This window comes from Trichosurus vulpecula, chromosome 1 (assembly GCF_011100635.1).
Source record: "Trichosurus vulpecula isolate mTriVul1 chromosome 1, mTriVul1.pri, whole genome shotgun sequence".
NCBI classification, from domain to species: domain Eukaryota; kingdom Metazoa; phylum Chordata; class Mammalia; order Diprotodontia; family Phalangeridae; genus Trichosurus; species Trichosurus vulpecula.
Genome location: NC_050573.1, coordinates 51,083,198 through 51,099,915, shown reverse-complemented (window position 1 = coordinate 51,099,915; position 16,718 = coordinate 51,083,198). Strand labels below are relative to the sequence as shown.

The 16,718-nt window shown below is 48.8% G+C and overlaps 1 protein-coding gene across 1 annotated transcript; it reads right to left on the bottom strand.

Annotated features, from left to right (window-relative positions):
* Positions 1 to 131: 131 nt before the first annotated feature.
* Positions 132 to 7,546, bottom strand: ZNF414 (zinc finger protein 414). The gene is given in 10 exon segments (XM_036739769.1): positions 132 to 385; positions 388 to 562; positions 564 to 706; positions 972 to 1,022; positions 1,185 to 1,648; positions 1,857 to 1,962; positions 2,265 to 2,372; positions 4,690 to 4,785; positions 4,916 to 5,054; positions 7,473 to 7,546. Coding segments are annotated over 10 exon segments (1,350 nt in total). The 5' UTR covers positions 7,476 to 7,546; the 3' UTR covers positions 132 to 320.
* Between the last annotated feature and the right edge of the window lie 9,172 nt (positions 7,547 to 16,718).

The following is a 16,718-nucleotide window of genomic DNA, read 5'->3' as shown; positions in this document are numbered from 1 at the left end:
GTCAATCTAGGAACTGGGCCCTGTGGAGGGATTTGTTTGAAGCAGACTGGGTGCTACCCAATGATTCTTGAAGCCCCATATTCTGAAACAGGCAATTCCTATACAACTGTTTTATTATCCCCACCCCCAGCTGATCCTGGGCCAAGCCAGGACAACTGGACCCAACGACCCACAGAGTTCCAAAGCAACATTAAGTTAATTATAAAAATAGTTTTCTACCTCCCCACCCCCTGCAGTCACCAGGGCCCAGAGTGGAGGGAGTGGTCCATCTCTGTAGCCATCTTGGAAGGGGAATAAGTCAGGTCACCTACAAAATCTGCTCAGGAGTGAATGACCACGTTACAGGGTGGCCTCTTGCTACTTGGAGAGGCTGAAGGGTTGGGTTTCCAGCCTTAAAAATCCCAGTCCTCCCCTGAGGCTGGAGGGCCCTGGGCCCTAGGTGACTGAGTGGTGAGGGAAGGAGGACCACTTGATGATCCAGGAGTGGGTTCCAGTGACCAGACCGTGCCCCCCTGGGCCTCCAGTTGAGGGGGAGTTGAGGGTGATGGTGGCTGTGGTGGTGGTGGTGGGGCTGGGGGTGGAGTCTTTCTATGGTCCTCCAAATGAAGGGTCATGGCTGGTCTGGAGGCTGTGGAGAAGGGGCACTGCATGCAGGTGTAGCGGCCCCTGGTGTGCTCCCATACAATTCGGCTGGTAGATGAATGACCTGGCACCAGAGAGGAGAGAAGCCTTTTAAGTGTATGCACTGGGGACCGCCTGACAGGAGAGGGCTTACACAATCTTAGACTGCATCTGGGCAAGTTGGAGGTAACTTGGGTCACTCTTCCTGAAGAAAGTTGAGCAATCTGGAGTCTTTCTCTGAGTCTGTCCTGTGGAGGGCCTAAAGCTCGTGGTCTCTGTGCCCCTTCCCATTTTAAAGGGTCTGGTTTTATCATTCCTCCCCCACCTGCTTCCCCAGGGATGCCACTGACCTGTAGGTCCCTCAGAGCTTCCAGGGGGCCTCCGTGGGCTACCGCTGGAACCTGCAGAAGGACAGAAGGAAGGGGTCAGGGGAGGTAATGCTGCAGCCTCACCTGCTACCTACTTCTCCCTCTTCTGGTCCCTACTTGGGGAGAGCACATGAGAGTGATACTGAGGAACCCCTGCTTCTACATAAGGGCTGGTTTTGGGCTATTTCTGCTCACCCTGATTTTTTTTCCAGACAGCTGCATTAGTGTTGGAGCTGGAGCCAGGGCCAGAGCTAGGGAGACTCTGGGCCTGGGCAGGCAGGAAGGGACGGAGGCGCTGGGGCCCAGAGCCAGGGGCCAGCCCATAGGGAGAGGGACCCAGGTAGGGTAGGAAGGGTGCAGGTACAGGGCCTGAGGCCTGGCTGGAATATGAGGGCAGTGCAGCAGAGCTGTAGAGTGAGGCCTCCAGCAGTGGGAAGGGGGCCCTGGGACGAGGTTCCGGGGGCAGGGTCAGCGGCGTGAGCAGCGGGGCCTTGTCAGGGCTGGGGCCGGCTGGTCTCTGAGCATCAGGCAGCTCCTTCTCCAGAGCTGGGGGCAGGGGGGCTGGGGGTTGGGCCGGGCTGTGGGACTGGTCGGAGCAGACGTGTAGGTGTTTGAAGAGGGAGCGGTGAGTCCGGAAGCGGAGAAGGCAATTTTCACACCTGGGGTGGGGGAGACAGAGGCTGCACTGAGGGGTGAGCAGGCCTGATGAGAGCAAGAATGGGGCTGGGTAAGCTGATGGTGTAGAGAGTGGCAAAAGGGGTTTGGGAGTGAGCAATGAGGTGGATGGGAAGGGGTCAGGTCACCAGAGAACCCAAGAGAAAACCAATGGATGGAGGGGAGAAGGTCAGGGAAAGGAAGAGGCCTCACTTGAAGTATCTGTTGGGCTTGTAGTGCAGCTTGGTGTGGGCCATCAGCTCTTGCATGCTGGGGAAGGTCTCTGTACAGCTTGGGGTTGAGCAGTGAAACAGTTTGCCTGCAGAGGAATGTGGCCAGAGGTAGGGGTCAGCACACACTGTTCCAAGATCCAGGCCTTGCCCGAGTTCACACAGGTAGCCACAGAGCCAGGTTTTGAATCCAGATTCTCCAAATCCAGGATTCTGTCTTTTTGCTCATAGCTCTCCTGGTAGGTAGGCTTCTGAACCATTCCCACTGGGAGCTGAGACCAGGAGTGACAGTAGATGGGGTTGCCACGTCAGGGCAAAGGAGTAGTCCTCTGCCAGAGAGGATCCTGGGAAGGAAGTCCCCACCCCCAGTCTCCCCTATCCCCAGGCCTACCTTCCATGGACTGTGTAGGTTGCAAGTGACTGTGCAGGTGCTGAGCAAGTTCCCAGGAGCTGGGGAAGGCCAGGCGGCAACCATAGCTGGAGCAAGGGAACTGTCTCCCTAGGACACAAAGGATCCCCGGGGCCTGGTCACGTTTCCCCTCTTCAGCCACACCTCAACCTGAACCCTGCCACCTACACGCCACCATCCATCCAAGTACTGAGCACCTACCATGTGCCAAGTGGGGGGGGGGGGCGGGCAAGAAGATGAAATACAACTGCCACTGATCTGGGGCCAGCCCTCAAGGGGTTCAGAGTCTATAACCATAAAGGAATGGCTGATGTCCACGGCATGTAGCCTCAACAACACTGGGGCAATACAGGTGTTGTTTTCCCTTTCTAGGAGAGAGGGCACATGTTTAGGAGGTGGAATGGCCCATATGAGATCCTGATAGATGGCAGAACCCTGATTTGAACCCAAGACCTTTGCTGCTTACATCTCTTCATTTGCAGGGTAGGGAGAAGAACCACATACAGGAATCTTATCTTCAATAGCAGATGCCAGGCAGAATGTACTAAAGATCACAGAGAAGCAAAAGCAAGGCCCTGAAGGCCTGTAGGAGGAGGGAGAACATATCTTCGAGATGATCAAGGAAAGTTGTCTTGAAGGGCCTTGAAGGATGAACTGGAGTGAGACAGGTGGGAAGGAATGTGGGGGATTCCAGGCCAAGAGGAGACTGAGCAGAGATGCAAAGGAAAGTATGTGGTACGTCTGTGGTAAGCAATCGTCTCCTTTGGCCTAGAGAAGGATGTTGGTCCAGAAGTTTAGACTTTACTGAAGGGTGATGGGACAGGACAGTGGGTGGAATAGAGAAAGGCCTTCAAATGTTGTTGAAGAAACTGGGGGTGTTTAACCTGGAAAAGAGAAGGTTTAGGCAGTAAACGATATTTGCCTTCCAACTATCTGAAGGGCAATCATGAGGAAAGCAGGAGGCTTATTCTTTGTCCCAGAAGGAAGGACTGGGACCAGTGGGGGGATGTTTGATGCATTTTTTTTTTGGAGGGGGGAAGGCAGGGTAATTGAGGTTAAGTGACTTGCCCAAGGTCACACAGCTAGTATGTCAAGTGTCTGAGGCTAGATTTGAACTCAGGTCCTTCTGACTCCAGGGCTGGTGTTCTACTCACTGCACCATCTAGCTGCCCCCAGGGGGGAATGTTTTAAGAGGGTAGATTTTTATAGCTTATTAATTGGAGTTGTCCCATGATGGGCTGCCTTGAGAGTGCCTTATCACTGGAAACAATCTTCTACAACCTCACAACCAGAAGTGACCCTAGAAATAAATCATTTTCTCCATCATCCCTCCCTCCAACTCATCCTCCTCCAGAGAAGGAAGCTGAGGCTCAGAGAAGGAAGTCACTTGTCCAAGGAATTACCTATCATGGAAATGGCTCCCTACCCAAACCGGCGCCCATTAGACCAGGATGCAAGCACCCAAGCAGAGTTGTCAGAAAGGCTGGTGATATGACTTCTAAGCCTTCTAAGGCTGCTGGCTCTGAGATCTGAGCATTCTAGGGCCAGGGCTGGGCTTCAGAAAGATGAATTTCTCCACCCTCCCAGACAGCTTTATACAGCACGAGCTGTAGTCACAAAAGGCAGAAAGCCAATCTCTCCTGGGGAGAGATAACAAAGGCTTTTTCTTGGGGGGAAAGGAAGGGCCATTTGCAAGAAGTGGAAGAACAGGAGTCAGAGATAATCAGAGATCTCAGGCCAGGAAGGATGGGGATCCTGCCCACAGATATCAGAATGACAGACAGCGTGGGAGGAAAACGACCAACAGTCCATAGTGAGTCTGAGGTGCCACAGAAAGGAACATCCAAAGGAATTCTGGGACTTGGAGCTAGAAAGGAACCAATCTAAGACCCAGAGAAGTGAGTGACTGGCATAAGGTCACACAGCTGGAGGAGGAGCCCAGGGCCCCAGGCCTTGAATGCTGAGAGGTCCTGGAGGAGATGTGGATCTGCAGCTTGAGAGAGGCTACATTATGGAACTTTCCTTGGGCTGGGATCATTCTATCTAGGACAGGGATTTCAGTGTCTCCAAGGAAGAGGGGCCAGCAAAGGTCACCAAGACAGGCAGGGGAGAGTACCCAGAAGGGGAGGGTGTGGTCAACAGCTGTGCCCTAATGCCTGGCTGCAAGTAAGTCAAGGAGAACAAGGCCTGAGAAAAGGACAATGGAGTTGGTGATGAGTAAGGCAATGGTAACCAGAGGGAGCAGCATCAGGAGAGTGGGGGGGGGGAGGGAGGCAGAAGCCCCAGGAGATACATGGTCTTTCACCAGGCATGCGTTCTCTCCTCTCCCCACATCTGCTTTCAAGCCTCCATGGGTGCTACTGCCCCCTCCCTTGGTCCCTGTGCCCCTCAGGCTGTAGTTCCTCACCAGAAGAAGGGGGCCGGCGCTTTGGAAGGCGTGGCTCCTCACTGGGGCTGCTGTTCATACCCCCTCCTGTGCTGGTTCTGCCGGAGTGCTTGCAGTCTGCAGAGTGGAGACAGGTTACTTACCCAGCCCTTGATCCACCAAACCTTCCCCAGGGGGCCCCTGGGCCTGAAGATTGAGAAGAAAACCCCTTTCTGAAGTGCCAATCCATGATCCTTCCCCTACTCACCCTCTGTTGAGAAGGCCGGAGACAGCTGCTCTTTCTCTGGCTTGGCTGCTGGGCTCTGACTGGGGCTGCCATAGATGTCTGAGTAGGGCAATGGTGCAGGACATGCCTGGACCCCAGGCCCCATCCCAGAACTCTCCTCCTGATGACAATGAACCAGATATGGAAGGGTCAGTCCTAAAACTTCCCTCCCCCTACCATCCCCCACCCCAAGCTTCTGCTTCCCTCTGTCCCTCCCTCAAGTCTTCTCTTGTCCTTGTGCCATCCCAGTGAGGGGTGGGGGGCTGATGAGAAGGGGACTCTGATTCAGAAGTCCCCTGGTGCTCTCCCATTCCCTTCACTTGCCTCAGGCTTGCTTCACCTTCTTCAAGCCCCATGACTGGACCCAGAATGACCCACAGAATGTCAACAAGGGAAGAGCTGGCTGAGAGTCATAGAACTTAGCATAGTTGAGAAACTTGGGGACCATCGAATCCAATGCCCAACAGAAGGGGAACATGGTAAAAAGGGAAATTGTTCAAAATCTCCCAGTAATTTGAGCTAGAACTAAGGTTAGAATGTGGGCTAGCTTGACTTTGAATCTACCCACTCCTGGTGGAAACCCTTGCCATCACTTTGCACTCCACTCCAGGCCAAGGTAGGCCCCCAATTCCCTTCGTCCAGTAGTGAACTGAGAGGACAAAAAGCCCCAGGGCCTGGCAGGAGGATTAAGCCAGGAGGCCCAAGGGGAGAAAAGAAGAACAGGAAGAGAGAGGCAGGCTCCTGGGAGGTGAAGATATTCCATGGCTGTCATGGATAGGGTTATTGGAGGCAGTGCCTGGATGACCAGGATCCAAGGGATTTGGGATTGGGAGGTGGGAGTGCAGGAGGTGAGGATAGGGAGTATGAGGGGAAGTCTAGAGTAAGGCAAGAAAAGGGAGTCTACCATTGTGAAAACACGCCTGGATTTGATGTCAGAGGACCTGAGTTCAAGCTGGTTTTGTTACTTACTACCTGTATCACCTTGGTTATGTCACCAAACCTCTCTGGGCATCAATTTCATTATCTCTATAAATAAGAGGGTCAGACTAGATCAGAGATTTAAAGATGAAAAGGATCTTGGAGGCCATATAGTTTGACCTCTTCGTTTCTCAGAGGAAGAAACAAGGGGCAGAGATGGTAAATCAACAGTATCACTCCACTGGGTGGTGGCAGAGCTGAGTGTCAAACCCAGGTTCTCTGATTCTAAATGTTTCCAAACTCTGAAGTCCCTTAGGGCAGAGTTGTCAAAATCAGAGCCAGCTGCCTGCAAAACTCCTGAGTGCAGCCTGAACCAGGTCACAATGTAATTGGGCAATGTTTCACAAAATAAAGATACAACATAATGTTAATTTGTTCATTTCTAAGTCAACATGCTACCTAGAGGAGTCCATTTCCATTTGAGTTTGATACATTTCCCTTTGAGCTCTGAACCTTAGAAACAGAGTCAGGGTTAGAGGTAAGGAGCAGGCCTGGATTGTAACCTATTACTAGCTATAGAAAAGGTGAGGTTGAACTGGACATGGGTAAATACTGGACTTCTTTAGAGACCAGAAGAATTTGGGAGCGGGGGAAGAGTTGTCTGGGGAAGAGTCTGGGTGATGGTCAAAGGCTGGGACAAGGCACAGCCTAGAATGGGCAGAGGGCATCGTTTTGAAGCACAAGAGCATAACAGGTAGGGCTGGAAGAGGTCTCAACAGGAGGCCCAAGGGAGTGGACCTAAGTGACCTGCCTGAAGTCACACAGCTGGTGTCATAGGCAGGGTCTGAATCCACTTTCTCACTCCAGAACTAGTGCTCTTTCCACTGCACCACCATTTTGGAATGGCCCAGAGCCCTTTGGACTATAGTGGGGTGGAGCCTAGCACAGAAGGAGAGTCTGCAGGGGAGGGGCCGAGAAAAGAGGTAAAGTGTTTATAAGATTGAGAACTAGAAACAAATGGGAATTTCCACAACGTTTTAGAAAAAAGTGGAATCTGCATGGGCATCAGTCTCTGGAACGAGGAGAGGCCTAGAACAGAGAGGCAGAATTTGGAACACTGAGGGGGTGGGGTCTATGATATTGACAAGATCCTTGCAGGCGGAACCTAAGATATTGAAGGAGCAGGGGCGGAGCTAAAGTTGAGTCGGGAGGCGGGGCCCCGGATATTGACAAGAGTTCCTGGTAGGCAGGGCCCAGGGCTCTGGCTAAGGCACCAGGGGAAGGAGGCACAGAATAGAGGCCTTATGTTTGCAAGGGCGAGGCCCAGAGCGGGGGCGGAGTTTGGGTCCCTGGAGGCGGGACCAAGCACGGGAGGAGCGCCTACGGGGGCTGGACATAGAACAGGGGCGGGACTTGAAACGTGATGGGGCATGGCCTGGAACAGGGGCGGAGCTACGAACGCAGGTGGAGGCGTGTCCCCGTCCTTGTTTCCCCAGCTGTCAGTCAGTCTGTCAGTTCCGCGCCCCGCCCCCTTGCCCCCCCTTCCCTCCGCGACGGCTCTTCTCCATCCCCTCCTTCTCTCTCGGCCCCAGCCCCGGCCCCGGCCCCAGCGCGCGCTCACCATCCCTCCCCGTGTCCGCGCGCTGCCTTTGTTCTGCGGCTCCCGCTGCAGCTCCCCCCGCTGCGGGGACACGCTCACGTCGCCGCCATCTTGTGCCAAGGCTCGGCTCTCGCGAGAGCAAGCGCGGCCGCGCGGGGCCTGGAATGGGGGAGAGGGCTGGGCCGCCGAGCCCTGCGGAGTGGGAGGGGCGGGGCTTGTGAGGGTGAGAATGGAGGCGGGGTCTGAGGGCCGTCCTGGGACGCATGCGCTCTGAGACAGGGAACCGTTTTCCCCGTTTCCCCGGCGCACGCACGGTCTGGCGTGGCGTGGGGACGGGCGCGCCACCTCGTCCTGGTTCTCCTGGGTCATCAGGGGAGCTCCGCCCCAGCCTAGGCCACGCCCTGGCGCTGCAGGAGGTGCCAAACCCAGCATCTACCCCCAACCCGTGTTGAAAATGAGAAAACTGAGGTCCGAGCTTAAAAAACCAAAAACTTGTGAAAAAAGCCCCAAAAGGAAGCGTGATTGACCGGTCTCCTGATCCTCTTTTCCATCCCCTTCCCTCCACCATCATCAGCTTCTGTTTCCTTGTTCATAAAATGGTGGAAGTGGATAGAGTACCGGGCCTGCAGTCAGGTAAGGCCACGAGTTCAAATTCAGCCTCCCTGGGCAAGTCACTTCGCCGCTGCCTGACTCAGTTTCCCCACCTGTAAAATGGAGATAACAGCACTTACATCCTCGGGTTGTTATGAGGCTCAAATGTCATAACATACTGTAGGACACTTTGCAAATTTTAAAGCAACATATAAATGCTATCATCATTAGTACTTCCACTTTTTGCTCTGAAAACTGGAATCAAATCAACAGCTACATGCCATCTTTCAAGAAGGGCCTGTCAGTTGATTGGACTGTCCATTGTTCCACCAGACCTTGAACACCTTCCCTGGCGGCACGCCCCTATATCTGTTCATTGTTGTTGTGTCATTTCAGTTGTGTCTGACTCTTCATGACTGTGTTTGGGCTTTTCTTGACACAGACACTGTAGTGATTTGCCATTTCCTTCTTCAGTTCATTTGACAGATGAGGATGACTTGACACCTTCTAAGTGTCTGAGGCTGGATTTGAACTCAGATCCTTGCCTCTAGGCTCCTCTTATTTTATATATTGGATAGCTTAAGCTTTACAAACTCTTCCATTGCCGACATTGTGGGTGATCTGGAGGGAGAGAGGAAGATTGATGTTCCTTGTGAAAGATCCCAGGCAAACAACTTCAGGCACCTTCCCATGAAGCCTCCAGTTTGGAAAAAGCCAGGAATCCTGCCCCTCGCTTTTGAATTCCACTGTGCATTTATCCAAGACCCCACCTTCTTCTTCCATTTGGGATATTGGCTGATCTAGCGCCTTGATTCTCTTCATGCCTGGGTTTCCCACAACCGAGTTTAAATACTGGCATTAGGCTATACTTCCCATTAAGGAACCCATTTGAGAGTTTGTGAATAAGATGGGGGGAGGGAATGACATTCATAGAATTGAGAATAATATAGGTTAAGGAGTGATGGGGGCGGATCGGGAAGAGAGGTCAAAGTACTATAGGAAATCTTGAAGGAGAGAACATGATTAGCTGGGAGAATCAGGGAAGGATTCATGGAAGAATTGGCAGCTAGAGCTGCATCTAGAAGCAAGAGATGGATTTCAAAGGGCAAAAAATGAGAATGGAATGTATTTCAGGTATTGGGGAGGGACAGCCTGTACAAATGTATCGAAGGGGAGGAAGTTATATTGAGTTCAGGGAAAACCAGTAGTTTAGATTAGTGGCACAACAGATAGTAGGCTAGACTTGGAGTCAGGAAAACCAGCATTTGAATCTGATCTCACTTACTGGCTGTGTGACCCTAGGCAAGTCACTCTCTGCCTCAGTTTCCTCACCTGTAAATTGGGGGCAATAATAGTACCTACCTCTGATAGGGTTATGGGATTCACATTGGACCCCTAAAAGGAAAAGACCATGTCCCGTCTTTGGGACCTGGACTCCAAAGCCCCTGAACCCAGATCACTCGGCTTTCCATGAGGCACCCAGCCCATCCTGATGTGCTCTCCAGCCCCTAAACTCCTTCCACTGTCCAAACCTGGCCCCACCATAGGCTCCTTGCCACTCCTTAATCTAATCCAGAGCTTCCCACAGTCCTTTTCTGTATCCCATCCTGAACAAATTTGCAGATTCCTTAAGAATCTGTCCCGCTTGTATTGGTGTCACAAATACCATGGACTCACTAGGAATTTCACTCCCCCCCCAACTGGTGTCTTAATAAACTTACCACTTGGGCTGAAAGAAAGCTTAAGTTTGCAGGCCAACCCCCACCCTGTACCTTGCATTTTGGGGTTCCTAGCTCCGCTAGACCACAACACTTCCAAGATAGTTGTGAGGATACAATGAGATACTTGTAAATATACCATAATTATTATTTGTTTGTTGGCTAGAATGTAGACTCTGTAAAGGAGAGCAATGGAAAAAAGAATACAAGATTAAGTTAGAGTCAGATGTGGAATTGCTTAAATGCCAAATTGAGGAGTTTTTCTTTTATCAGCTACAGGTTTTTGAGAAGGGTGTGACATGGCCAGATCCAGGGTTTATTGTGGCCTTATGTGAAGGACTAGTGGGGGTGAGGAGGACAGAAGAATTAGGAGAATACAGAAGCCTATGGAAATAGTCCTGACAAGAAGAGATAAGGAGAGGACCACACTAGGGTGGGAACTCTTTCAATGGGGAGAAGGGGCCAGATAGGATTGATGTGTCCTAGAAGCAGACTATGTTAGGCTGGGTAAATGACTGGAGATGGGGAAGAGGGGTTAGGGAGAAAGAAGAGTCAAGGAAGGCTTGGAGCTTGTGAACCTGGGAGACTTTCTCTTTGTCCTGCCTCTTTCTGTCTCCCATGTGGGTTCTGCTTTGTGATCATCTCCTGCCCTCTAGACTAGGGCATTATCGAAAGGCTCTCCCGGTTGGGGCTCCTCTTCTCCCCAGCCTCTCCCTTGGTTATCTCATTGGTGCTCTGCTTCAATTATCTTCTCTAAGGAGATGACTCCCAAAGCACAAGTCTGATCCTGCCACCTCTCTGCAGTGGAAGTAGCTCCCCATGGCCTCTAGGATCAAATCCAAAACTCTGATATTTAAAGCTTTTCACAATCTGGCTACAATCTATCCTTCCAGACTAGTTTCGTGTTACTCCTCCTCGTCGTGCATTCCAGCCAAACTGGTTCCTCGTCTATGTGACATATAACATTCCACATCTGGTCTCTGTGTTTTTGCCCAGGCTGCCCTATCGGTCTCCCCCTCTGCTCCCCCCCCCCCCATCACCCATGCCTGGAATGCTCTTCCTCCTCACTCCTGCCTCTTGGAATCCCTAGCTCCCTTTGGCTGAGCTTAAGAGCAGCCGCAGCCTCCTAGAGGGGATTTTTGTTGATCCCAGAAATTGTTGGTGTTCTCCCCTTAAAATTACTACATACTTACTTTGCATAAATTTTCTATTTATCTGTGCGCCTATAGTTTCCCCTCAACAGAATGTGACAGGGATGAGCCTGTGTTGAAAATGATTGGTTATTCTGTAGGGATGACCCCCCCCACCCCCCAATCAGGCTTAAAAGCAGAAGTAAGATGTGGTTTTGTGCTTGATCTTTCTCCCTTTAGTCATTACTTGGGGCTGTGCCAGCCCTTTTGAACTTTCAGCGGACAGGAGAGAGAGGAAAGTCTTCCTCCACTCCCAGCCCCACCCCCATTCCCAGCAGCATCTATAGTGCCTACCCACATACAGTCCATGCATCTGTTTGCCTAGATCAGCCTGAGACAAAATGACCGAATCCCAAGTCCTTGGCTGCTTCTTCTGATGGTTTTTTTTTCTTCGAGCACAGGTGACTAAACTGAGAGATGGATGTTTCCAGCCCATGGAAATGTGAGCACCTTGAGGGTGAGAATTGTTTTGGCCTTTCTTGGTATCCACAGTGCTTAGTATGATGCCTGGCACATAGTAAACTCTTAATAACTTTAGTAGGCAGCTAGGTGGCACAGTAAATAGGGCACTGAGCCAGAAGTCAGGAAGATCTGAGTTTAAATTTGACCTCAAACACTTACCGGCTGTGTGTCCTTGGGTGAGTCATTAACCTCTATGTGCTTTAGTGTCATCAGCAGTAAAAGAGGGAATCATAACAGTACCTACCTCACAGGGTTGGCATGAGGACCATATCCAGCCCATAGTAAGGGCTATAGAAATGCCAGCTATTTTAGTTAGCTTTTTCAGGCTGCCTAATGAGCTTGATAAGTTCAGAATTATTGAGAGGTCTGGGTGCCGGTTGTGCAGAGGAAGATGCTTCCCTGCACCTTCTTGGAGGAGATGATTGCTGTCAGGAAGATGTACCTGGCCTACCTAGGTGTCCAGAAGACATGGATCGTGACTGAGTTGCTGTGTGAGGCAGCTAGGTGTCAGAAATGAATAGACCTCTGGGTCTGCATAGTCAGGAAGACCTGAGTTTACATCTACCCTCAGATACTTGTGAGCTTGGGCAAGGTACAACCTCTGTTTGCCTCAGTTTTCCTGACTTTCCTAACTTTTTCTAACATACTACAGTGTGGTGATAATAACAGCACGTATTCTCAGGGCTGTTGTGAGGATCGAATGAGATAACATTCCTAAGATGTGTCTGACTCATAGTAGTATGCTATCTAAATGCTTATTTCCCTTCCCCCACTTTCCGGCTTAGACTGTGGATGAGGTGGAAAGGGAATCTCTTTTTTTTTTTTGCAGGGGGGAAGGCAGGGCAATTGGGGTTAAGTGACTTGCCCAAGGTCACACAGCTAGTAAGTTTGTCAAGTGTCTCTTAATCAGTGCTATTAATCTCATAAAAGGTTTTATTGCCCAGAAGAGTATAGTAGTTAGTGGCCATGGGTTTCTAGAAGTCCTTTGAGTTACTCTTGTGTTTTCTGTATCTCTTAATGGGCTCCTCTGAATGTTTTGTTATAGGTTACTATTTCATATTTTAAGTATTTTTCTATGTATACTTGTGGGTCTTTTGGGTTTTAAGCATTTCTTTTGTGGCGGAAGAAATAAATAGCTGTCCTGTGCCAGATATCTACTACTTTGGACGGCCATGTAACTTTCCTAGGAGGAATGATCTGTCAGCTCCACATTTGGGGAGATATGAGCCAAACCAAAACTTTGCTTGAAGAGGTTTCTCTGGAATATTAGGTGGGACTTGATAATGCACCCAAGAATGCAAGAAAAGCCTGGTCCTGTCTCTTTGAGATCAGGCTCACTCGCAATTGAATCTAATTTTCTTGAACTCAAAGCCAGAATACTTTAGTGTGAAAAAGGAAACCTCTTTGACCATGTATTTATCTACCTATTAGGTCCTTGAGGACAAGGGGCATTTATTTATTTGTCCATTTATTTATTTATTTATTTATCCATTCATCCATTCATTCATTCATTCATTCATTTATTTATTTAATCTATTTATTTTTGTCTTTGTATTTCTAGTGTGATACTTAGCACAGTGCCTAGCACATAGTAGGCATTTAAAATAAATGCCTCTTGAATTAAATCTGTTTATTGTCATAGGGGAATTTTTCTGGCTTGGTTCTATTGTCATTATTTGCTTAAGACAGCAAGTCATATCATATCACTGGCTGGAACCTGCAGAATTTAGCTGAGACATCAAACTTTAGATCAGAAGACTAAGTGGTTAGTGATAAGAGAATCTCTGGCTCAGTTTTATTACCTCTACTTACTTAAGATGGGCATGTCCACAACAGAACTCATAAATCATTTCCCCTAACTCTCCCCAACTCCAGTCTTATATTATTTTAGAGGGCAACCCCATTTTCCTATCTCCCCAGACTGGCAACCTAGGAGTCCTTCTGTACTATAGTGTGAGTCTATGCTGAGAATATGGTGAACTGCTTATTAAAGTGCATGTTGGAAAGTATGATTGGCAGCAGCACCTATCCATGAACTCTTGGACAATTTTTATGTCACTGGCCAGGCCTTATAACTTTCTTTAGTTTCAGCTCCACTTCAAAGATTTCCTTCCAAATATCCCTACCTGGATGACCTGTAGCAGGGGTGGGGAACCAGCAGCCTTAAGGCATCTCAAACTCACTTGGTCCCCTAAACCTGCCCCTCTTACAAAGGGTAATATCTTTGTCCTCCCAGTCATTCAGTGTTTTGAATAATCTTTTATTCTTCTCTTCTCATCCAATTAGTTGTGAAGTTTTGTTAAATCTTTTTCTATAATCATAACTCACCCCTTCTTTTTATTAAGTCTAACCAAGGCATCCTCCACACATCTATCAAAAAGATCTCCCTAAAGCACAGGTAGGACCATGTCAAAGAATCTTCAGTGGTTCCCTATTGCTACTGAGAGGATATGCAAATTCGTCAGCTTAGCATTTACAGCCCTACAAAATCTGGCACAAGCCTGTATTTCCAGGCTGTTACATATCACTCCCCTTCTTGCTATTCCTTGTCATTCCACTTCCCACCTTCTTGACTTTGTTTTGGTCATCCCCCAAGTCTGAAATTCACTCCTCCCCACCTTCTCCTCCTTTTCACTGTCTTCCTTCCAACCTCGATCAAGCAACACCTTCCAAAGCCTTTCTTGATGCAGGTGCTCACGCCGCTCTTCCCCACATTCCTGTATAGACATATCTACTTTGTGTAGGTATTTTGTATATATTCCTAAGTGTATGCAGTAGTTCCCCTCAGTCCAAGGTAAGTTCCTTGCGGCAGAGACTATATAGTTTTTGGCATGTTGTCTTGTGGCATTTCCTCCCCACCCCCACTCCTTCAGCACAATACCTGCCATAGAAAATGCTGATCACTGGAGATTGGAGCGAGTTATCTCTGTCTTCATATCTTGGTATGCTTAGCACAGTAGTTTATATATAGCAGGTGCTTAAAAAGAGTTTGTTGGATTGGGTTGGGTTGGAGACCCTTCTGGAAGCTTGTAGCACTAGGACTTCGGTGTGTTATAACAAATGAAGGACTTCCCAAGTCTCAGTTGCTTTGAGTTGGCTTCTTAACTTCCCAGCCCTCCCTCGAATCTGGAATTGTGTGTGGAAAAGGCCTTCACTTCATTTCAGTTTGGGGCCTGTACTCTATTTCCTCCAGGGATCCAAGCCAGTGATTAGATTGAAGAATCCCTTTAGTTCATCCAAATCCTGAGGGACAGGGAAAGGAGAGGAGTTTTTGTTTACTCTTCACTGGTTCAAAGAAGTAAACACTAGAGTTTTCCTCAAGAAAACACATCTTCCCCAAGGATGTGCTCTCATTAACATTACTATTGTTCCCCCAGCTAAAGGAAAACCCTTTAAACTTCACCAGAGGATTTTTTTTCAAGGTTTTTTTTTGGGGGGGGGGCAGGGATGGAGCTAGTTGGCGAAGTGAGTGGAGCACCGGCCCTAGAGTCAGGAGAAGCTGAGTTCAAATCCAGCCTCAGACACTTGACATACTTACTAGATGTGTGACCTTGGGCAAGTCACTTAACCCCAATTGCCCTGCCTTCCTCCCAAAAAAGTTTTTTTTTTCTTTCAGGTTCTACTGTACAATGAAATGTAAATTGTAAGTTGCGTGGAAGTTTCAGCAAGCAGAGCTACTGCAAGTATTTATTAAGCACTTCCTGTCGGCCAGGCACTATGCTAAGCACTGGGGACACCAAGAAAGACCCATGGTCCTGCCCCATTGGGCAGCTCACAATCTGATGTGAAAGACAGCAGCATGCAAACAGCTAAATAGCAACAAGATATAATGATTGTATATTGTGATACTTTAGCTAAAAAATGCAGAGTGTTGAGGTGCTCTTACTCCCCTTGGCTTATACCCTCATGCTCAAGGAGAGGAAGGAAAGTACCTTTGTCTCCCTTAAGAGAAGTCCCAGATAGGTCAACCTTCCAACTGGAGGAAACCCTGGACAAAGTAATGTCTGGGGGAGGAGAGTGTTTCCAGGATTAGTGAATTCCTTCCCATAAGTCAGCACTCTTTGGGTTCTTTTTGAGTCTGGTTCTGATGAATTTTCATTGACCCACTCACAGTTATTTTCCTTTTCCTAAACCTAAAAAACTCCCATATCTTTTGTTTCCTTCATCGTTGTCCCCAGATCCTGCCCAGAGTCCTTCATCTGCTATCTCTTTTTTGCTTTATCAACCCTGCCCAACTTGGGTCTGTCCCAGGGCCCTATCTCTCTCCTCTATTTTTCTCTCCCACTGGTGCCCCTTTAATCACCTAGTCAGTCATTACTCAACTCTTTTATCCTCGGTATCTTTCTCTAACAGAATTTCCATTTTCTGGAAATTTAGATCTCTTGAAAGATGCCTCTTCCCTTAATCCTTTGAATTCCAGAATTCCTCTCCTGAGGGCCTGATGCTGAGTACCTTGGCCCAAAAAAGCACTGCCCCTTCCTGACCCTCCTGCCACTATTGCTAAGCAACCTTTCTTCCCTTGAGGTTCACTGAAACATATAGTTTGAGGAAGATAATCCCATGGTCTAAGTTCCTATTGCCAATATCTACAATCTTCCAGGTTACCCCTACCCCTCCACACACACATTTTTTTTTTCCTCTGGGAGTTAGTACCTGTCTCACAATTTTCCTCCCAACCCCAACCTGTGCCCTCATATTTGGGGGAAGTGTCTGCCTTACAAGGTTACATGGTATGTGTTTTGTATTGTGTGGGATGAAAGACCCTCACCAATTAAAAGTTAATAAGGAGCCATCTCAGGGTGGGAACAGAAATAGATTTTATTCAGTTCTCGAGAATTGGGCATCATCTGCTAGCACAGAGCAAAACCAGCAAAGGAGTCGCTTTACGAGGGGCAAAGCACCAATAATTATGCCTAACACAAGAGAATTCCCACCCACTTCTGACCCTTCTCACCATTGTCTGGGAGGTGAGCTTACAATCTGAGCAGGAAAGCTAGACAAAGAACTGGGAAATTGAGGCACAGAAACTCCAATTCCCATTCCCTTAGTTAAATCTAAAGGAGAATAGGATGAGGGGAGGGGGAGACCCTCTCTATTCTCTTACCGTACTTTTACAGTAAAGGAAAGCAGGTCACAGCGACCCTATTCTTACTGAGCAAATCTTTAAACCAGAACCAGAAGAAAGAACAAAAAGTTTCAGGGTAAACTTTCCCAGAGACTGAGCCATCTGACTCTCATGGCCTAAGAAATTTTCCACTTCCCTATTTCTTGATTTTTAAACATTTCTTAGTATAGATATAGATATA